Source organism: Diabrotica virgifera, chromosome 2 (genome assembly GCF_917563875.1).
Source record: "Diabrotica virgifera virgifera chromosome 2, PGI_DIABVI_V3a".
In the NCBI taxonomy this organism is placed as follows: domain Eukaryota; kingdom Metazoa; phylum Arthropoda; class Insecta; order Coleoptera; family Chrysomelidae; genus Diabrotica; species Diabrotica virgifera.
This window is the reverse complement of record NC_065444.1, coordinates 132445439-132470197: the sequence shown is the minus strand read 5'-3', so window position 1 is coordinate 132470197 and position 24759 is coordinate 132445439. Positions and strand designations below refer to the sequence as shown.

Below are 24759 nucleotides of genomic sequence, written 5' to 3'. Positions count from 1 at the left end.
TTTGTCTAATCTCGGCCTGCACTCCTCGTCCACCCCCATCATTGATTCGGGCGACGCAAGTGTCCGGCCAAGTTCCATTTCAGGGTGGCAATTCGGGAAATTACATCGGTAACTCCTGTTCTTCGCCTTAAGTCTTCATTTCTAACTCGGTCACGAAGCGACATACTCAGCATTGACCTTTCCATTTTCCTCTGGGCTATTTGCAGCATTTTAGAAGCTGTGGCTGTCAATGTCAAAGTTTCGGCACCATAAGTCATCATAGGCAACACAAATTGGTCAAATGTTTTACGTTTTAGAGAAATTGGTATGTCGCTTTTAAATAGGTCTTTGAGTTTTCCATAGGCTACCTATGGTAGGTTTATTCTTCTTTGTAGTTTGCATATTTGTTTGTCTCTTGTGATCTTTATTTCGTGTCCAAGGTATATGTATTTTTCTACTAGCTCTACTTCGTTTTCTCCAATATTGATATTTCCACTAGGTACTAGGTTTGTCATGAATTTTGTTTTGGAGATGTTTATTTTGAGACACCTACACTGGCGTACACTAACTAAAGTTCATGTAGCATGGTACATATCTTCTTGAGCTTGTCAGAGAACAAAACTATGTCGTCTGCGAATTTCAAATTTGTTAATCTTCTACCGTCAATATTCAGGCCTCGCTCTTCCCAGTTAAGTTATTTACAAGCATATTCTAGTATTGCGGTAAAGAGTTTAGGCGATAAGTTATCGTCCTGTCGGACTCCTCTGCCGATTGGGATATGGTCCGTGTTTTTATGTAGTTTCACCGACATAGTTGCGTTCTTGTATGTATTGTAAATTAACCTTGTGTATCGGTAGTCAATGCGGCATGCTTGTAGTACTTCCAGAATTTTGTCACATTCTACCGTGTCAAAGGCTTTATGGAAATGTACAAAAGCCAAAACGAGTGGTCGATTGTATTCGATAGTCTTTTCTACTACCGTTTTAATGCTCTGTGGGTGATCATTTGTTCCAAATTGGCTGGTAGAAATCAAGTTTTTCTCAAGACGATTCGTTACTATTCTTGTAAGGAGTTTGTATAAGTGACTAAGAAGACTTATAGGTCTGTAATTTTCTAATTCATGGGGATCTCCTTTTTTGTACAATAGAATTACTTGAGCATTATGCCATTTGTCGGGTATATTGCTATCTAAAAGACACATGTTAAAAAGGTCTTTTATTTTCTTAAGAAGACAAGTGCCTCCGATGTTTATTGCATCAGTAATTACACAATCTTCGCCTGGAGATTTTTTATTCTTATCTTTTCTTAGGGCTAGTTTACAATCTAGAAATATATGTTCCAGGGCAAAAAAGGTGGTCTTTTGTATTTGTTTAAAAAAATTGTTTAAACAATTTCTGCCCAAAAATTCCGCCATATATCCTTCTTCTTCTTCTTAAAGTGCCTATCCGTTTCGGATGTTGGCGATCATCATGGCTATCTTGACTTTGTTTACCGCAGCGCGGAACAGTTCAGTGGTAGTGGTGTTATACCACTTTCGTAAATTTTGAAGCCAGGAAATGCGTCTTCTTCCCGGCCCTCTTTTACCATTTACCTTCCCCTGGAGAATCAGTTGGAGAAGGCCGTAACGTTCTTGATTTCTCATTACATGTCCTAGATATTCTAATTTTTTTGTTTTGATGGTTATGAGAATTTCACAGTCTTTCCCCATTCTACGCAGCACTTTTACATTATTAATTCGTTCAACCCAGGATATACGTAAGATGCGCCTATAACACCACATTTCGAAAGCTTCGAGCCGATTCATAGATGCAACAGTTAGTGTCCACGCTTCCATTCCGTAGAGCAGAACTGTGAATATGTAGCTTTTCAACAGACGGTATTTTGTTTTTAATGATATGTCTCGACTGTTGAAAATTGGTCTCATTCTAACGTATGCTGCTTTCGCTTTTATTATTCGCTGTTTAATTTCTGTCGAGTGGTCCCATTGGCTATTTAAATTCGTACCCAGATATGTATATTGCTCAACTCTTTCGATATTCTGTTGGTTGACTGTAAGTTGAGCGTTTAATATTGGTTTTTTACTAATTGTCATAAATTTGGTCTTCTTCTGTTGCTGACTTCTGTTATACGATTTGTTAATATCTGTAAATCATTCAGATTATCGGCGAAAACTATGGTGTCATCTGCATATCTAATGTTATTCAACCATTCACCATTTATTAATACTCCCTTCGCACACAACCGTCTAAAGCTTCTTTAAATATCCATTCAGAGTAAATATTGAATAGTAGTGGAGATAAAATACAGCCCTGTCTTACTCCTCGTTCTATTGCAATTTTATCAGTTAACTGGTCTTCTATTTTGATTTCTGCCGTTTGATTGTAATATTTGTTTCTGATAATCGGTACCCTTCAGATTTGTTTAAAGGGGACATTTTTTAATAGGAATCCACAAAGAAACCGAATCAGAAATGTTTTCAGACTCACCATATGGACTATATGGAGCGGTCTCACCATATGGACTATATACATACTTCCACATTTTGTAATAAACATACAAACTTTCACCAACTAACCATCATGTTGATGTAAGATACGAATACGAGTGTGAATTATAAATTTCTAAAAAAAATACAAAATCTTTGTGGCTTGTGAATGTTTTAAAAATAAAACAATTGAATATTAGTCTTAAAGGTGGTGTTGAAGCGGCTGAAGTTTCATTCTTCGGTGAGGTATCTTACAGTCCGACCAGATTCACTTTGTATTTGAGATTTGGATGCGCATTGTTGTTGACTTTCGGATTTTCCAAATTTTGCGATTTTTATTTTGATAACATCTCGTTAAGTAAAATACCTGCACGGTACCAAAATAAAATTCAGAAAATGTGAAAAACCCGTGTTTGAGCTTGTTTCGGTGTAGGTGAGTGCAGGATTGCCATTAAACTGCACCCCCTACTTTCAACGCGATTTCCTGGTCAACGGTTTGAGCAACAAAATTTGGATTAGAGCAACTAATTAGCACATAAATAGCACTAAATTTATCACCACAAAAAAATCAATAAGATTGAACTTTTTTCGCTGTGGGTGGGTGCAGCTTTCCATTAAGCAGGACGCCCCCAATTTGACCGAGATTTCCTGGTCAACGGTTTGAGCAACAAAATTCGGAATAGAGCAGCTAATTAACACATAAATAGCACTAAATTTTTCACCAAAAAAATCAAGAAATTTGAGCTTTTTTCGGTGTGGGTGGGTGCAGCTTGCCATTAACCTGCACCCCCCCACTTTCAACGCGATTTCTTGGTCAACGGTTTGAGCAACAAAATTCGGATTAGAGCAACTAATTAGCACATAAATAGTACTAAATTTATCACCACAAAAAAATCAATAAGATTGAACTTTTTTCGGTGTGGGTGGGTGCAGCTTGCCATGAAGCTGGACGCCTCCATTTTGACCGAGATTTCCTGATCAACGGTTTGAGCAACAAAATTCGGAATAGAGCAACTAATTAGCACATAAATAGCACTAAATTTTTCACCAAAAAATCAAGAAATTTGAGCTTTTTTCGGTGTGGGTGGGTGCAGCTTGCCATTAACCTGCACCCCCCACTTTCAACGCGATTTCTTGGTCAACGGTTTGAGCAACAAAATTCGGATTAGAGCAACTAATTAGCACATAAATAGCACTAAATTTATCACCACAAAAAAATCAATAAAATTGAACTTTTTTCGGTGTGGGTGGGTGCAGCTTGCCATTAAGCTGGACCCCCCAATTTTAACGCGATTTCCTGGTCAACGGTTTGAGCAACAAAATTCTAAATAGAGCAACTAATTAGCACATAAATAGCACTAAATTTTTCACCAAAGAGATCAAGAAGTTTGAGCTTTTTTCGGTGTGGGTGGGTGCAACTTGCCATTAACTTGTACCCCCAATTTCAACGCGATTTCTTGGTCAACGGTTTGAGCAACAAAATTCGGATTAGAGCAAATAATTAGCACATAAATAGCACTAAATTTATCACCAAAAAAAAATCAATGAGTTTGAAGTTTTTTCGGTGTGGGTGGGTGCAGTTTGCCATTAAGCTTGACCCCCCTAATTTGAACGCGATTTCCTGGTAAACGGTTTGAGCAACAAATTTCGGAATAGAGCAACTAATTAGCACATAAATAGCACTAAATTTATCACCAAAAAAATCAAGAAATTTGAGCTTTTTTCGGTGTGGGTGGGTGCAGCTTTACATTAACCTGCACCCTCCCACTTTCAATGCGATTTCCTGGTAAACGGTTTGAGCAACAAAATTCGGAATAGAGCAACTAATTAGCACATAAATAGCACTAAATTTTTCACAAAAAAAACCAAGAAGTTTGAGCCTTTTTCGATGTGGGTGGGTGCAGCTTGCCATTAACCTGCACCCCCCCACTTTCAACGCGATTTCCTGGTAAACGGTTTGAGCAACAAATTTCGGAATAGAGCAACTAATTAGCACATAAATAGCACTAAATTTATCACCAAAAAAAATCAAGAAGTTTGAGCTTTTTTCGGTGTGGGTGGGTGCAGCTTTACATTAACCTGCACCCCCCCAATTTCAACGCGATTTCCTGGTAAACGGTTTGAGCAACAAATTTCGGAATAGAGCAACTAATTAGCACATAAATAGCACTAAATTTATCACCAAAAAAAATCAAGAAATTTGAGCTTTTTTCGGTGTGGGTGGGTGCAGCTTTATATTAACCTGCACCCCCCCACTTTCAACGCGATTTCCTGGTAAACGGTTTGAGCAACAAAATTCGGAATAGAGCAACTAATTAGCACATAAATAGCACTAAATTTTTTGCCTAGTCCGAACTTTATTGGCGATGGTGGGGGGTGCAGCTTAATATGGGTCGTTTATACTACCAAAAACAATAATTTTTATACACATAGGCGCGAAACGTTGCCAAGTCAGTGACGTTCGATTTCTTTTATAAAAAAATCGTAGTAAAATTTTTAGTAGTTCCAATGTGACACAAAATCTAGGCGTGGGATAAAAAAGTTTATTTGAAAAAAGTGTATTTTTTTGTCTGCCTTAATGGCGGTACAGGCTCCTTTTTTCAATATTTTATTTAGTTATAGAGTAATTTCCACATACTAACATATTTCTGAAATTGGGCTCTGTACCGCCATTCTTTATTATATTACGAATATGTGTGCCAAATATCTCGACAAAATATTCAAAATTAGAGCCGCAATCTTGGAATGCGTTTGTTGCTACCTGTTGATCGCTACTGTTTGCTCTTAAGAACAAAAACGATACGAGTGCGCGCATGCTACGACAGCTTAATAACGTTATTAATAAAGCAGCGAGAAAGGACTTAAGACAATATAACACCAAAACATTACAAAGATTTTCGAGGAAAATAGACGTTTAAGAAGCTAAGTCTCAGTTAAAAAGAATATTGTTAATCTAACAGATCGAAATGGACAAATAATGACAAAGACAAGATAATTAAGGTAGTTAAAGCATTTTACACATAACTAACTATACAGTATCCGCCACCCTACTAGACTCATAGGAACATTGACTTATTACAGTCCTGACCCTTCACTTCTTGCAATGTTTATTTTTATGTCTAGTGACGTTTAGAACGTCAAAAAATATATAGAAACTGAATATTAATATAGAAAGTTGACAGAGACATGACAGAGCTGAAAGGTCATTAAATCAAATAAAAAACAATAAAATAGCTGGTGATGACCAAATCGATATTGATGCAATCAAAGCAGGGAGAAAAACAGTAGGCATAAAAAGTATTGGCACAATACACTCATGTCTTTCAAGTTACACAGTCTCAGTGGAATAAAGCTCTTATAGCTGTTACGCACAAAAAGGTAATCAGAGCTAAAGAACGATAGAGCTATTAGCTTGTTATTTCACATTTATAAGTTGAAGTTTATAAAGAACCTTGCGAGCAATCAGTATTAGATAAGAGCTGGATATAGAATGATCATTTGCATACCATCAAGTTTTTAATAGAAAAAAATCTTCTTCTTCTACTTCTTCTTTTTGTGCAAACATGACTCTGTCTGTTTTTCAACGTGCCTCCAGTGAATTGCCATTCCATCGTTTGTTTGGTTTGATCGCCTTCCTATTGGGGAACCGTCTCTCGCCGTCCTTACTACTCTATTTGTTGTCATTCGGCTTATGTGGTGGTTCCATTCTACTCTTCTGTTTATTACTCAGTTATTAATGTTGTCCACCTTGCATCTCCGTTGTATATCTTCACTTCTAGCTCTATGCCATAGTGTCTTACCATCGATTTTTCTAAGGGTTTTCATCTCTGCTGCTGTTTCTAACATTCCTTTTGTCCTTTCTATATCAGGTCGTGTTTCTGCTGCGTATGTCGTTATTGTTCTGATGACTGTTTTGTAAATTCTGCCTTTCACTTCTTTTCCGATATTTTTATTTCTCCATATTGTTTCATTCGGACAACCAGGGGCTCTGTTTACTTTATTCACTTGATCGTACACTTCTGTTTCGAGCTTTCCGTAGCTAGACAGTGTGATGCCTAGGTATTTAAACTCCATGACTGGTTCTACTATCTGATCCTCCAGCTCTAATTTTAGTGATGTAAAATTTCCGGGAAGATTCGAAAGCCGGAAAGTTTCGGGAAACTTTCCGGGAATTTTTATTAAAATTATTATAATAAATTATACAAATCAGTAATTAGCTTTACTAATTGTTGTGATATTACGACTACAGAAAAAATCTGTAAAAAAATAAATATCCAAAAATACTTTTAAAATTTATTTAACTTAATAAAAAAAATAATCTGAATATTTGTTAGTAATCATTATAATTAAAACTAAAAAAGTTAATTTCTTTAAAAAAATAATAAAATAAAAAGATGCAACAAACAAACCAAAATTGATTATATAGGAACTTACTGCAGGTATAGTCCTGTCGCCAGGGGGGGTACAACGGCCTCCTGTATTCAGATGGACTTACCCAAGTTTTTTTTATGTATTTTGACCTGTAGAACACGAATTTTTTGGGTAACAGTTGATCCGTATGTCGATAAGATTGTTATAAACCAAGAAGTTGAGGAATCACATAACAGCGATTTCTCGCAAAACAAAACATTTTTTTGTATTTTTTGGGCCATTCTAACCAAAAAATGTTCCTACAAATTTTTTCGTAGGATGCACAGTTTTCGAGATAAACGCGGTTGAACTTTCAAAAAATCGAAAAATTGGAATTTTTGAACCCGAAAAAGTTTTGATTAAAAAATAAAATAGCAATTCTGCTTACCGCATTTGAAAGTTCAAGTCAAATTATATCGGTTTTAATTATTTGTATTGCTAAAAATGTACTATGTTATTGTTAAAACAAAGCTATAAACACCTAGTGCTTGAGTGATGTTTCAATGATTTCTCATTTAAAATCGAACCAGTACGTAGAGGAGGTAAAAGTGCAAGCGGGGCTATTTCTAAGTAGCATGCATTAAAACGCATGTATTAGGCACGGGAAACACTATGTGTTTACAGCTTTTTTGAACAATCAAAAAATAAATTTTTAGCAATGCAAATATTCAAAACAGATATAATTTTACTTAAACTTTTAAAGGCGGTAAGCAGAATTGCTATTTTATTTTTTATTCAAACGTTATTCGGGTTCAAAAATTGCAATTTTTCGATTTTTTGAAAGTTCAACCGCGTTTATCTCGAAAACTATGCATCCTACGAAAAAACTTGTAGGAATATTTTTTGGTTAGAATGACCCAAAAAATACAAAAAAATGTTTTGTTTTGCGAGAAATCGCTGTTATGTAATTCCTCAACTTCTTTGTTTATAACAATCTTATCGACATCCGGATCAACTGTTACCCAAAAAATTTGTGTTCTACGGGTCAAAATACATAAAAAAAACTTGGGTAAGTCCATCTGAATTAAGAAGGCCGTTGTACCCCCCCTGGCGACAGGACTAGTAATCTGTATTCCTATATAGTGTTAAAGCAGGAATTTTTCCTTAACTAGTAATAACAAAAGACACTACACAATTCTTAGGAATTATAAATATAAAATAATAAATACGTAAGAGTCTATTCTTGTGAGTCACAGAAATTTTTTTTACATGGAATATGTATTATGAAGAGAATATAATGAAGAGACTCTCTCCGTCTCGCTTGATCTTTCATTTTCTGATATGGATTTAGAGTCTTGCCGTGGTTCCAACATATTATAGTTATAGTTATAGAAAGACTCTCATCACATACCATTTTCCATGTTTATGATCTTTTAGGAGTTTTTCATTATGACCTATTATACGTTGACTTCCCTGCTCTATCCATAATTAGTCTATTTCTCCTTTTATTATGTGTAAAAGAGTTTGTGCTATCACTACGTTCTGTTTCAGCGTAGGAAGCTGGTAGCCCCAGCATTGTAATTGCCAAATCTTTTAAAGAAGTTTTGGTGCACATTCCTTGTCACCAGCTTATACAATCTACTGATCCTGCTGAAAGCCAAATAAAATCCATTGACCAAAGGTCTGCTTTTGCACAGAACTTTGTTAGATCTGTAAAAATGTTTTCTTTTTTGTTGTCAATAAACTTGGAATGATTGGTTAATATCTTGTCTATACGCCGCATAGCTAATATATGCTCTTCACCAGTGAGGCTTTGTCCTGTTAAAGAAGAAACAAGTAAGTTTGCAGCATGGTGCACAGGCTTCACTGCTTTCTTCTTTTTTTTTTTAAATTTAGATAAGCATTCCTGTTCCTCAGACTTACTGTTTGGAAGTAATGGAATATTCTCGGTAAATATATTTTATTTATTTATTAAGCGCAACAGGCCTTGTAGGCCTAGGGCTAAAATGTTTACATTTCTGATTACATAAATAATATAGTAAATAACTTAATATATAATATAAAGGAAAAGATTCCTCTCATTGGCTGTATACCATAATAAAAACTTACTAATGAAGTAAAAACCTCACATGTAGGTAGGTGGTATATAATTTATTAAAATTTTTTTTTTCTTTTTTTTTTCTAAAAATGATCCAAGATGGATAAAATCACAAACGTTTTCGGACCAATCAGTCCATCATCAGGTGGTAGAAACCTAAAATAAGCAAACCACTGTATTAAAAAAGCCAAGATGAAATTTGACTGTCTGAAAGTTAGGAAAATTACAACATGTGGTTACTTACTTCAGATCCAAAGTAGTTGGAACTAGCTACATATTTAGGTCAAAAGACCTTAATGTAATAATAATTATGCCATTTAGGCTACAAAAATGTCGACAATAAGTCGATGTCACAAGAAATTAAATTGCAACGGTATTACAAAGTGGTCTTCATCTTGGCCTCAAACTGACAGACTAAAATATGACATTGAACGGATATTGACAAGACCTTCAAGGGAATTTTATGTGTTTGTAGTTATATTGTATTTTAGAAATGAAAAAAATATAAAAAATATTTTTACTTAACTCAATGAATTTAATTAGATATTAAATAAATGAGTAAGAATAAACAATTTAAATTAATAGTCACATGAAATTATTTATGAAAATTTCATGGCGGTGAAAGCGAAAATTTTGCCAACAGGTAATGACGTCACTTGGTAAAAAGAAGAACAAAAAGAAAAAAGAAAAATAAACTGAAGAAAAATAAAAATAAAAAAAAAAAAAGAAAATTATTAGATAATAATTATAAGGTAAAAGAATTAGTGAATAAATCTGGAATTTGGCTATAATGAAATGTAATATAGTTGATAGTCATAATGTAACAGTATAACTGGTTGTCTAATTTCAAGTAGATGTAATAGGGTGAATAAAACACAACTAAGTAAAATACTATGGTTTAACGGAATTGAGATTAAAGTACTGAATGGATGTATTATTTAAGAGAAAGTACTGTGAACTGTAAATAAGAAAACGATAAGTGAAAGTTAATATGGTGTGAAGTAAATCATGATATGATGCCAAATTATTGTTTGAAAATTATGTGAAAATAAAATTAAAATTAAACATAAAATATAGAGGGAATAAAACGAGGGTGAAAATAAGGTAGAAAATAAGGTAGAAATCATTTTTAGAAAAAAAAAAGAAAAAAAAATTTTTTTAATAAATTATATACCACCTACCTACATGTGAGGTTTTTACTTCATTAGTAAACTTAATATATCTTACATAACTTATAAATTTTATTTAAATACACTTCAGTATTTTTATACACTCCTTCACAACCTCTCTCCATCTCCTTCTGTCCAATGCTAGTTCTTTCCATCTCTCAATGTTACTTTTCTTCAAGTCTTCATATACACTGTCCTTCCATCTTTTCCTTGGCCTGCATTTACTCCTCTTTTGTATTGGTCTTCGTGAAAGTACCATTTTTGGCATTCGTTTACTTTCCATTCTCTCTATGTGCCCCAAGTATCGTATTCTCTGTGCTTTGATCGTCGTCGTAATCGTTGGCTCTTGATATAGTTCTTCCAATTCTTTATTGGTTCTTCTTCTCCACTGACCTTCTATTTTCACACCTCCATATATTGCTCTTTGCATTTTTCTCTCCCATCTTTCTAACAGGTCTGTTTCTGACTTTTTGAGCACCCATGTTTCGCTTGCGTATGTTACTGTAGGTCTGATAACAGTCTTATAAATTCTTATTTTTGTTTTTCTTGATACGTATTTGGATTTCAATAATGTGCGTAATGCTCCATATTTTTTATTTCCTTTAGCTATTCTTGCCTTTATCTCCCTTTCTTCATGACCATTTTCATCTATTTTGGCTCCCAGGTAAATAATTTCTTTGGCTCTTTTAAACGAGTATGTTTTTTCTCCATCTATTTGTACTATAATGTTATTCTCTTTTTCTTTTTGGATCTCTCCCATTATCATATACTTTGTCTTTTCTTCATTTATTTTAAGTCCGAATTTTTTGGCTTCTGTTATTATGTTTTTCATTAACTTTTGTAGTTCTTTTTTGCTTGTTGCTAATAGCGTCAGATCATCTGCAAATGCTATGCATTGGTGGCCGTTTTTAAATATCGTTTCTTGCATGTTTATTCTGCTTTTCCTGATTATTCCTTCCAATGTTAGATTGAATGCCATTGTTGATAGTGGGTCTCCTTGTCGTAATCCTTCCTTGGTTTCAAACTTTTTGGATGTACACCATTTCCAACCCATTTCGTTTGTTGTGTTTTCCATCGTCATCTTTATCATCCTGACAATTTTACTTGGTATCCCCAATTCTTTCATCAGTTCGTACATCTGCTGTCTATTTACTGTGTCGTAAGCCTGCTTAAAGTCTATGAACAAAGCATATAGTACTGTTTTATGTTCGTAACAGGTAGTCTGTATTTCTTTTAAGGCAAATATTTGGTCAGTCGTTGATCTGTTGTTTCTAAAACTTGCCTGGTATTCCCCCAGTATTTTTTCCGAATAATGACTTAGCCTTTTACTTATACTTTGTGCCAAGATTTTGTAAACTATTTCTAATAGTGCGATGCCTCTGTAGTTTTCGCATAGCATTCTATCACCTTTTTTATGTATAGGGCATATTCTTGCTATGGTCCACTCTTCTGGCATTTTTTCTACTTCCCATATTCTTTTTATCAGATCATATATCTCTTTCTGTAGTCTTTTCCCTCCTGATTTTATCATTTCGGCCGATATTTCTGTTATTTCTGGGCTTTTGTTATTTTTCAAGCTGTTTATTTCGTTCTTTATTTCTTGTTCTGTGGGTATTTCTATTGCTATCTGATCATCTTCAATTTCATGGTTTGTTTCCTTTTGTACTTCGCTCTTATTTAGCAGTTCTGTGAAATAGTTTTGCCAGTTTTCCATTATTTTTTCAGGCTCATTTAGCAACATCCCTTTATCATCTCTCATATATGGGTTGTTTTTTTGATATCCTCTTTCCATTTTTTTTGCTTCCTGGTAGAATGATCTTATTTCTTTTTTTTGAAATTTTTCTTCTATTTCTTTCAGTTTGTTCTCGTTGTATTGTCTCTTTTTGCTTCTACATTTTCTTTTCATGATTTTTCTCAATTCTCTGTATTCTTCTCTAGTGCTTTCTTCGTCATTTGTGAGATTTTTGAGTCTTACTTTTCTTATTGCTTCTGCTATTTCTTGACATTCTTCATCATACCAATCTTTTGTTTTGTGTTTTCTTTTGGTTTTCGCTAGGATTGCTTTACTTGTGTCCAAGATTGCTTCTTTGATATTTTGCCATTGTTTGTCTGGGCTTGACGTTTCTTGTTCCCTGATTAGTCTGTTGGTTATTCCCTGTTCATACTTCTTCTGTGTGTTGTTATCTTTTAGTAGTCCTATGTTAAATTGTTTTCCAATTTTTTCTGTTGTTTTATTGTTTCGCTTTATGTTATGCTCGATTTTATATTCTGCTCTCACCAGGGAGTGGTCAGAGTTACAGTCCGCTCCTCTCATGCTCTTTACATTTATTACATTGTTTGCATGCTTCTTCTCTATTAAAATATGGTCTATCTGATTTACTGTCTTCTTATCAGGGGAAATCCACGTTCCTTTATATATATCTTTTCGGCGTAATTGTGTGCTTCGTATCACCATTTGCCTTTCTGTTGCAAAGCCTATTATTCTTTGGCCATTATCGTTCGACACCTCATGCTTACTATATTTCCCTATTATGTGTTCGTATATATTGTCTCTTCCTACTTTGGCGTTACAGTCTCCCATTATTATTTTGATGTCAAACCCTGGTAATTTATCATATTCTCTTTCCAATTGCTCGTAGAATTCATCTTTTTCTTCTTCGGTGGCATCTTCAATCGGTGCGTGTACATTTATTATACTTATGTTTCGTTTGTCCCCTTTTAATCTTATTGTGCATAGTCTATCTGATATTGGTTGGAATGCCATTACTCTTTCCTTCCATTTTCGCTGTATTATAAAACCTGTTCCTAACCTTCTGGTTTCTCCCCCGCTTTTAAAAAATACCACGTCTTCTATTTCTACTATTTCTGTTTCCAATTGTTTTGTCTCTTGTAAAGCTATTATTTCTACATTATATCTTTTAATTTCTCTAATTAATTCTTTGAGTTTTCCTGTTTCGTATGTGCCTCTTACATTCCATGTACCCAAGTTGACTTTAGTTTTCTTTTTGTTATCTTTACTTATTGCCTTGTCCATTGCCTGCGTCGTTTCCTTCTTATTTATCCCTGTTGCAAACTGTATCTTGTCATCTTTCGGCTTTTCTTTTTTATTGCTGTCTTGATTTGTTCTATTTCCATAGTTCGTAATGCTATTCTTTGCATTTTTCGTCGTCATTTGTTTCCTTTCATTGCTATTGCTTAGTTTTTTGCTTTGGTCTCTACCACCAACGTTTGGTTCATTCCATCTCAGCGCCATAATTTGTCCTGTTAAAGAAGAAACAAGTAAGTTTGCAGCATGGTGCACAGGCTTCACTGCTTTCTTCTTTTTTTTTAAATTTAGATAAGCATTCCTGTTCCTCAGACTTACTGTTTGGAAGTAATGGAATATTCTCGGTAAATATATTTTATGTATCCTTAAATGCCTCGACAACCTGGGATATTTTAAACATATTTCCTTCCAATAAAGTACAGGTAAACAGAGTTAACAAAAACCTTTAAGGTCACTTGCAGCGCATAAACGTCTGTTATCTCTTCTCCTCACGGTTGCAGACACATTGGTTTTACTGTACCTAATCCATTTCATAATTTGTGTTAGCACAACTGCTACTTTTTGCAACTTTATCCAAAATATTTCATCATACAGACAGTTATGTTTAAAACTCCGTGAAAATTCTAAATGTTCTCATTTCCTTCTATGACTATAAGCATCGGTAAATCACTTTTAAATGCAATAATGTTATTTATACAATTAAGGATTGAACCCTATCTAGTTTTTACAGGAAGTTAATGATATAACTTTATTGTAGTTTTGCATTTTTACTTTTTATTTAATATTTTTCCTTAGAAATATTCCCATGCATTATATCTATTAGTTTTAGGCATTTTTAATATAAAAATAATGATAGTAATGTTCAAAACAATCTTCCTTTTGTACTTGGCAGTGGTATAGGTTCGCCGGCCTTGTAATTAAATAATAGCGCTACTTCCATGTAAATTCAAATTACGTCACTGACTCTTATGTCCAAAAGGCTCTTGGAAATATTCTCAAAAGTTCTCGGAAATATTATGGAAAGTTCTCGAAAAGATTCTTGAAAATTTTCGGAAATATTCACGCGAATTTTTCATTGAAAGTTTCCGGGAATATTCGCGGTCAGGAGAATATTTCCATTTTTTATAGGCGAATATTCTCGGAAACTTTCCAATGTTCGCGAATATTCGCTTGGAAATATTCTCGACTCACATCACTATCTAATTTACATCTTATTAGATAACCATGCATTTGGTCTTTTTTGGGGAAATTAACATGTTAAATTTTCTAGCGGTTATATTAAATTAGTACATGTTGTAAATCATCTTTACTTTGAGAGATTTGTATTGCGTCGTCTGCATAGCAGATTATTTTAAGTTATTTTTCTCCCATTTGGTATCCTTTTTTTAGTTTTTTATTATTGCATCTATGATCAGGTTGAGCAATAGAGGACTCAGGGAGTCTCCCTGTCTTATCCCATTGCCATCTTCAATTGGGTCAGTTAGTTCTTCATACACTTTTACTTTTATTGTGTTGCTCTGGTAGATATTTTCGATGATTTTAATTATTCCTAGAGGCACCTCCCTTGTGTAGAATAAATGAATAACCTCCTTTAATTGGCCCTGTCAAATGCCTTCTTAAGGTCCACGAAACATAAATATGCCGGTCTGTTGTATTCTAATGATTTTTTTTTAACTTGCCTCATTATAAAAATAGCGTTGGTGTGCCTGATATTCCCGACCTGAAACCTTGTTGTTCTTTCCAAAAAATCGGAAAAATCATTGAATATAATAGACTCTTAATAGTTGTCTCCGTCAACTTTGAAAAAACATTTGACACAGTCAATCAAAATGAAATACTTCCATGCTCTAAAGCAAATACCTACAACAAATACATCTATGAGCATGCTGCTGCTTGTGCAAGAGTTAATGACGATACTTTTTAATGTATAATCTTTTTGTGTCAATTAATTTAATTTAAAAAAATTTGGACACCCTGTATAATTAATTATATTATTTTTTTTATATTACTGAATAGAGAATTCAATAACCTTTCAAATGAGCTAGCACACGACCCCTATTCTGATTAAAAAAAATCATCGATTACATCATCACGCCCAGATGGATGACGTAACTCGTATAATATACATGCCAAAAATCATAATTTACAAATAAACATCTGCTTCGGGATTTATTGCCAAAATCACCTATTCACGATCAAATGAATTTATACCTTTTATTTGCAACATACTGTATAGGGCTTTTCATCGATTGTCATTTGTTTCGAGCTTCTGTCATATGTTGTATAATCTGTGTATAGTATTAACATACACGGATTATATGACACAAGCTCGAAACAAATGACTGTGAATGAAAAGCCCTATCGTTGGATCTCGTTTATTATATTCTAAAGATGTTCAAAGAAGTTTTCTCTAGTATTATATTGGTATGGAATTACTTATACGATAATTTTACTGTCATAATTGCATGGTTGTCTTTTTAAAGACAAAAATCGCATGCTATGATTTTTCTGACTGATATTATTAAGTTAAAGTTTCGTCCCAGGAATGCAATTCATAAATATTGGCAATAACATTTTAAGTCGTCTACTTTAAAATGTATAGCTAATATATGTCTAAATTGTCAATATGAATGAGTCAGATAAAATTAAATTATTAGAAGAAATTTTTTTCCAAGCGAAAAAGACAAAATGTGTTTAATTTATTAATGTTTTGTATTTTGATAACGATTTCCGGAGTGGAAGTCGAAACGTCAAAAAAATTTAATTTCAAACAATTGTGACTTATTTCCCAAATAAATTAGTAAATTGCATAAGTTGCCACGATTTGACAATGCCCGCCGAAAATATATTTTATTGTAAAACTTGTTTTATAAAAGACTCCTAGAAAACCATCTGCGTACCTTCAAGTGGTGTGTAATAATTGTATCTGCTCCCAACTTCTCCAGTTTTAGTATAGTTTAGTCTTTGAGCTACTTTGACGTAAAGTTTTCTAGCGGTATCACGTACCGAATGTCAGTGTTTAGCAGTTCAGTGTCAGTAGCCAGTTAAAAGCAGTCCATTCAGTATTCTTTCGCTATTAGTATGACAGCAAGTTCATCCAGTTCATCCAGCATCCATTAAGTGCTTTATTTTTATCTTTACTATATTTTATTATTATTATTATTTTACTATATTTTGGTTACCAACGCTAGTTTTTTTGTATTCAGTTCTAAAGTATTTTGTACGAATCTCCGCCATTTTTTTAATATTATGCATGTGTTCATAATTTTCTTGAAAAAATACGGTTTATATTATTTGGAGCCGTACTTTATTCTACAGCAGTGTGAAGAATCATTCCGTAGTTGATGTAAAAAACAAATGCAGTGTTATATGACAAATTCATATTGAAACCCAACGACAATAGGCAACGGTATGATATACCGCATGTCAGTGTCTACGTTCTGAAACATCCACGTCAGTAGTTAAGGGTTAAGTTTATTCCTTTTTAAAAATAAAATAAAAATTTTATTTTTAATTCAGTTGCAATGCGAAGGCAAAACAATCTTACTTTTCAATTAGAATACGGAGCACAGTCCAGTCCCTTGAATCGCGATTTTCGGCTCTTATTGAAGCCTCATCGGAAAGAACGTAGGCTTGTTCTCCATACCCCAATTGATCAGCACTTAGAGGTTTTCCCACCCATTGCAACTGAAGTGAAAATATTAGGTGACTAGCGTCATCTGGCAATTAATTAATCTTTATCCTTTTTGTTTATACACTCACTGGTACAAAATTCCGCCACCCAAAATTTGTGATTAAGTTTGACAATTTAAAACTTTATTATTTGTACTCCGATTTTCAAGATTCTTGCAACAGTTTGTAGGTACATGTATTTATGTCGTTTGTTATTATTCCGGTAAGAAATAATTTTTGCCAAGATTACATTATACAGGGGCGAATGGAAGAGTTGTATTTTCTCCTAAGTTAAAAAAATTCTGTGGAAAAATTGGAGAGCTAATTTTGTTTCATAGTCCTTGTGTATTATTCTGGAGGTATCCCTAAGATTTTGTTTTTTGAATTATCCAAATATCTCTTTTCTTATAGGAGCTGTACAATTTTGTGTAAATAAAAACACTGATTGACTCATAAACATAAATATCTTAAATAGAGGTTGGATTGATACGATTAGAATGGCCCGCATGCAGGCCAGATCTCAATCCTATTGAGCATTTATAGGATGAATTAAAAATAGCTATTCGCCGGCATTCTAGGTGTCCAGAAAATTTGGTATAGTTATGGCCCTAGTAGAGGAATATCGGGCTATTCCCCAGACAAGGACAACACATCTTTATGCGATGTCAAACAGATTGCCAGCAGTCGTTGCTGCGAGAAGTGGACGAGAACATAGCCGCAATTGAATTTTTTGTTTTGTTGTTAATTTTGATTGGTGTTGTTAATTTTAGTGCGTTTGATTTTTTAAATAAATAAACCTTCAAAGCAGTGTTTTTATTTACAGCTTTTACAAGAAAAGAGATATTCGGATATTTCAAAAAACAAAATCTTAGGGATACCTCCAGAATAACACAAAAGGAGTATGAAACAAAATCAGCCCTCCACTTTTTCCACAGAATTTTTTAAAGTTAGGAGAAAATACAACGCTTCCATTCACCCCATACAATGCCATCTAAGCAAAATTTTTTTGTAACCGGAATAATAACAAACGACATCAATACATGTACCTACAAACTGTTGCAAGAATCTTGAAAATCGGAGTACAAATTATTAATAATAAAGTTCTAAATTGTCAAACTTAATCAAAAATTTTGGGTGGCGGAATTTTGTGCTGGTGGGTGTATGTACCATACTGTATAATAAAGTGAAACGAAGACAACAAAATCAAAAACGATCAAATAACGGACAAAATTTGCAAAATAAATTATGAACATAACGAAGATCTAAATTTTTAATTAATAACCCTTCTATAACTTTAGGATTCTTATTGTATATCTAGTAGAATGTTGAAATTTCTGTCCCAATATCTACTGTTTGATGTCCTTGTCAATTTACATGTCAAAAACAATCCACTGTACTAAAACCCACTCTGTGTGTCTCTTTAGATCGGTTTAGTGATCGTAATTAAAATTTGTAATATAGCTGATACTACCTCGTTGAAAAATACGTAACAGCAATGGTGAACGGTAATTGGAAACTGGAAATAATCTGTATTATCATTTTTCACGGTTCGCAGATTTACAAAACTATCTAACTTTGTTATTCGAGCACAAAGTAAGGAACGTTGTAAATTTATTATATGGAAATTACAAACAAGGGTCGTTAACACCCTTTGCGTTTACATAAACCACGTTTTTGGTGTTTGTCTCGGAAGCAGTTATTTATGATCAAACTGCTGAATATTTAAAGATTATAAGAAAATTTAATACAAATGTGTTGTTTAGTGCAAATGTAGAGTACTGAATTCTTACATACATTTTCTAATATGCCAATAATGTTGATAAAATAATAATAATTGTTATAACTGGTGTATACCTATACAGAGATGTTCATAATTATGGAATAAAATTCATTTTTTTCGAGAATAGGCCACTTTGGAGAAAAATCCCGAGACAAGTCAATTTTTATTTTTAAATTATGTTTTTTGACATTATGACATAATAATGACGTCATCCATTTGAGAGTGATGACATAATCGATGACTTTTTTAAATGAGAATAGGGGTCGTGTGGTAGCTCATTTGAAATGTTTATGGTACATTCCATGTCAAATCACTCAGGCAAAAAATTTTGGATCTCCGATTTGTCTGAAAATTGGTATATAGCTTCTGCGGGACGTAAAAATAAGATATTTAAGGTCAAAAAATCTTCTTCTTCTTTTTTCTCAAAATGTTATTTTATGCGATTTTACAGTGATTTGGTGTTTATTTGAACAAATTTGCATTTTCTGTCGTAAAGTATCGATGAAAAACATAATATTTTAATAGAAAGGACTCAAAAATGTCATTATATGGCATTATAACAAGTTATTTTGAATCAAAACAAGTTTTTGATCAAATTTTATAGTGTAAAAAACGTTAAAATACCATTTTTTGCATTTTCCTCCATTCCCAAAATACATTATCATCGATTTGGCTGAAAATTTGCCCACAGATAGCCAAAAAATAGGACTTTAAGTGGTTAGAAGGATTTGAATTATATTACAATACCAAAAAAGTTACATGCAGTAATATCAGACTCAAAAGTATATATTAGTCCAGTCGGGATAGCATTTGACCTTGAATGCCGAGCTGCCCAAAATTTTATTTTTCTGATCTTTAGGGGAGTCAATAGTAGCCTAAATTTAAAATCTCGAATGAATTCCTCCGTTACGTTAGCAGCCATCTTGATTTTCAAGGAGAACCTGTTTTGCTCAATATCTCCGCCATTTTTAAATTTTCGACAAAAATGGTAGGAACTGAAATGTTCCAAATAAATCGTATTTACAATTATTACAATTTCTTTTTAAGAATTTTTGTCGTGAGGTCGATATTTTCGAGTTAATTGTACTTACAGTAGACGCCTATATTTTTGACTATAATATTGCATGTAACTTTTTTGGTATTGTAATATAATTCAAATCCTTCTCACCACTTAAAGTCCTATGTTTTGTCTATCTGTGGGAAAATTTTCAGCCAAATCGATTATGATGTATTTTGGAAATGGAGAAAAATGTAAAAAACGGTATTTTAACGTTTTCTACACTATAAAATTTGATCAAAAGCTTGTTTTGAATCAAAGTAACTTGTTATAATGCCATATAATGACATTTTTGAGTCCCTTCTATTAAAATATTATGTTTTCCATTGATACTTTACGATAGAAAATGCAAATTTGTATAAATAAACACCAAATCACTGTAAAATCGCATAAAATAACATTTTGAGAAAAAAAGAAGAACATTTTTTGACCTTAAATATCTAATTTTTACGTCCCGTAGAAGCTATATACCAATTTTCAGACAAATCGGAGGTCCAAAATTTTTTTTGCTCCAAAGTTGAGTGATTTGAAATGGAATGGCCCTTATTCATATGAAAATTACATATTTTCTTCTTTTTGCGACAATTAATTTAATTTAAAAATTATTTTTGGCCACGCTGTAATGATGTTAATATTTATATTACTGAATAGATAATTGAATAACCTTTCAAATTAGCTACCACCCGACCCTATTGCCATTTAAAAAAAAATAATCGATTACATCATCTTCGTTAAATGGATGTCACTATAATGGCATATATTTATGTCAAAAATTCATAATTTAAAAATAAAAATGGAACTGCCTCTGTATATTTCTCCAAAGTTGGTTATTCTAAAAAAATGGATTTATTCCATAATTTTAAACCTTTCTATATAAATATGGTGTGTATGGTCCTTTTCATGAGCATTTTTCAGTGCGTCACAAATGATAGAAAAAAAAGTAAGTCCGTGATAATACACATTTATAACATTTATTCTAACATGACATTTTAGTTAAATCTGACAGTTGTCACATTTTATTTGCAATTTGGCATAAAAACAAATCAATTGTGTTTATTGCATTTATAAAATGGTATTTTCTTTGATTTGTATAGTCTTATAAATTGTACAGATTATATTCGTGGATATATTATATAATTCGTAAATAACTTTTTTTCGATTATAGCGCAATCTATCGACAACTAGAATAAATGTTATAAATGTCTGTAATCACCGACGTGCCTTTTTTTCTGTCGCATACAATTTAATGCGTTAGAAAGAAATCGAAAAACTGTGACGCACTGACAGATGCTGATGAGAAAAAGAATATATAGTATGGTGCTTCTCAGACGCTTTTTTCAGTGCGTTGCCGTTTTTCGCATTAAATGAAAGTGACAGAAAAAAAGGTACGTCGGTGGTTATACTCATTGTCAAAATTGTCAAAAATTATTTGAAATGTCACTTATAGATATTTAAATTGTAAAATTTATTGTAAAAATGGATAAAACTCATTCAAAAAGTCATGATAATTCTCATAGAAACCGAATTCCAGCCAGAAGACCTTATGGGAAATGTTTCGCAATCTTTTCTTGAATTTTATGAGAGATTTTCATAGGTCCGATAAACAACATTTAACAGTAACTGAATTAGTGAGAAGGAGCCCAAATTTGGAGACAGATGAGCGAAAAGACTATATTTGATTCCTTTTTGTAAATTTTAAAATCAATTAGTGTTATTTAATATATAATCAAAATCTAAACTGAGTTTATTTATATTATGTACAATTATTTGCTACAAATAATAAACTCCACTACAAATAAACTCCATTATTATAATTTATAACATTTATTTTAGTTGTTGATAGATGGCGCTATAATAAAAAAATGATTTACGTATTATCTATATGACTATAATCTGTACAATTTATACCACTATACAAATCAAAGAACATACCTTTTAATAAATGCAATAAACTTGTTAGCCAAGGCGAAAACGGCGGGTTCGTGGGGAAAAATATTGCCATGAGATTTTTTTGCATAATTACATTCGTGAGACATCCCAGAATAAGGTTCAAGAAGTCGCCCACGTGAAAAGTGGACCAAATTTTAAAAAAAATTTTTTTTTAATCAAACTGTAAAAATCAATATTTTTGGCCCGCATAATTTTTTTGTAGATTTTTTGGACCATTCTGGGTAAAAAGGGTCTCTTATAATTTTTCTCTAAAATTGATCGTTTTCGAGTTATAAGCAATTTAAAATTGAAAAAAACGAAAAATGGCGATTTTCAAGTAGTCCAGAAAGCCACTACGCATCTGCTAGGAAAAATATTCTAATTCGGATTTTTTGCACAGTCTTACTCAAAAAGGACTCCTTTTAACAAATTTGCATGTTGCTAGGACCAAAAGGTGGTCAAAAATTTTTTAAACGTTTTTTTTTGTTTTTTTCCTAAAATTATTTTTTTTGCACGGAAAAAAGTTTTTTTAGGTTTTTTGGATCATTTCAAACAGAAAAGGTCTTTAGTGACTTTTCTCTAAAAATGATAGTTTTTGACATATAAGCCATTAAAAATTGAAAAATTGCGAAATCGGCCATTTTTAACCCTCAAAAACTATGTGAAAAACTGAAAATTTGAATGTTGCCAAGGTAGGTGGATATTCTTTAAACATCAATTAATGAAATCCCGAAGAGTTTTTTGCAATACAATATTCAAAACTCCTTTGTTTTTTAATTGCTAATCAAGCGTGCGCGACACTATTTTCCACCGACAGTATGGTGCAAATGAAAGGAATAAATTCGTTATTTCGTAAACCGGCGACTTTAAGGAAAAATCCCGAAACAGGTCGATTTTTATTTTTAAGTTATGATATTGTGGCATATATGGTATACTAGTGACGTCATACATCTGGACGTGATGACGTAATCGATGATTTTTTTTAATGAGAATAGGGGTCGTGTGCCAGCTCATTTGAAAGGTTCTTCAATTCTCTATTCAGTAATATAAACATTTACATAATTATTTATACAGGGTGTCCAAAATTTTTTTATTAAATTAATTATTTGACAAAAGAAGAAGTAGAAGGACACCTTGTATAAATAATTATGTAAATTTTTACATTACTGAATAGAGAATTGAAGAACCTTTCAAATGAGCTACCACACTACCCCTATTCTCATTTAAAAAAATCATAGATTACGTCATCACGCCCAGATGGATGACGTCACTAGTATACCATATATGCCACAATATCATAACTTAAAAATAAAAATCGACCTGTTTCGGGATTTTTTATTAAAGTCGCCGGTTTACGAAATAACGAATTTATTCCTTTCATTTGCACCATACTGTCGGTGGAAAATAGTGTCGCGCACGCTTGATTAGCAATTAAAAAACAAAGGAGTTTTGAATATTGTATTGCAAAAAACTCTTCGGGATTTCATCAATCGATGTTTAAAGAATATCTACCTACCTTGGCAACATTCAAATTTTCAGTTTTTCACATAGTTTTTGAAGGTTAAAAATGGCCGATTTCGCAATTTTTCAATTTTTAATCGCTTATATGTCAAAAACTATCATTTTTAGAGAAAAGTCACTAAAGACCTTTTCTGTTTGGAATGATCCAAAAAACCTAAAAAAACTTTTCCATGCAAAAAAAATAATTTTTAGGAAAAAAACAAAAAAAAACGTTTAAAAAATTTTTGACCACCTTTTGGTCCTGGCAACATGCAAATTTGTTAAAAGGAGTCCTTTTTCAGTAAGATTGTGGAAAAAATCCGAATTAGAATATTTTTCCTAGCGGATGCGCAGTGGCTTTCTGGACTAAAGGCTTAATAACTCGGTTAAAAGTTATTATTATGAAAGTCAGAAAGTGACTAAATCAAAGTTTAATGCCCCCCTACAAGATCCCGAAGAAATTTTTATCATTATTTTATTACTAAGCTGTTATTTTTAAGTAATAATATTGAGCGCCATGCACGTGGTAACCGACCGTAAATTCTGAGTGCCGTATGATATAAATGTGTATAATCCGTTGGTACTAACACAATATAAAATATAATGAAAATGAGTGTCAGTATAAAATATGTTGAATTTTGTATCGATAAAACTTACCTGTGTCTAATTCGTAAGGAGGCACCTGACAAACCATCATCCAAGCCACTTTAGTCGCTTCGCACGCGTAGTTTCTCAGTTCTTGGCATTCTTCCAAACATTTGTACTCTTTTAGGGTATCACAAACTAAACCTACAACCTGATTTTCGGCATCTTGTAAAGGATAATTTTCTGCAGATGCCGCGAGGCAACGCATTACCTCCAAACGAAGCCCAAGAAACTGTGAAGATCGAGGGTCGAGATGTAGCGTTCGGAAAGTTTGGAGAAGCTTGTTATCGCGGAGAGTTTTGCAGGTCCTAAAGGCAAGCTGAAAACAATATAAATTTTTTTAGACATAAAAAAATTCATACATTACAATTAGACACTTTAATTAATGATTATTATTTACACCATTACCATTTTCCAGAATAATAGTATACCTTTTTTAATAGTTTAGCATTTGTTCATTTCCAAAATTATACTTTTTGAAATACCACTTTTCTGTTTGTAAAGGTAATGTTTTATACACAGATTTAAGTATTATATATAAATTTTGGTTTGTGAGGGTTTGTGAGATATTATTTTAAGATTTTTCGTTCGTCTGTAAATATAATGAATTTAGTTATATGAAACAGATCCCTCTGTATATTTTTCTTTTTGAAATGCCACATTTTCGAAGTTATAGCTAAATTAAATTTATATAAATTTTATACAGGTTGTCGCAAAAATATGGGTCATAAATTATAGCACAATTTCGAGAAAGAAGTAAGTCAATTGGATCTAACTTACCGATATGCAAAAGTGCCCCCAGAAAAAGTTATGGGGTGTCAAACTTGTAAAATCAAACCGGTTTTTTTAATATTGCTCTAAAACTTTGATTGTATTGGTGGCGTGTTGCCTAAATGGTGCAGGATATGATGCTGATAGAAAAGGCATTCAGTCATCAAATGTCCAAAAATATTTTGAGGTCATAATAATAAAAAGACCTTCTCCAATATAACAAAAGCAAATGAGCCTCCATTCGGATTTCCGGGTAACAGTGCCGGATTAACCATTAG

At 32.8% G+C, this 24759-nt stretch overlaps 1 protein-coding gene across 2 annotated transcripts in view; it reads right to left on the bottom strand.

The window, feature by feature from the left end:
• Window positions 1-24759, bottom strand: part of LOC114330384 (uncharacterized) — a 519460-nt gene that overhangs the window by 51950 nt on the left and 442751 nt on the right. For both annotated transcript variants that reach the window (XM_050642801.1, XM_028279724.2), the window contains exon 6: window positions 23723-24029. In XM_050642801.1, coding sequence (XP_050498758.1) covers window positions 23723-24029 — 307 coding nt within the window. The remainder of the gene's footprint in view (window positions 1-23722; window positions 24030-24759) is intronic.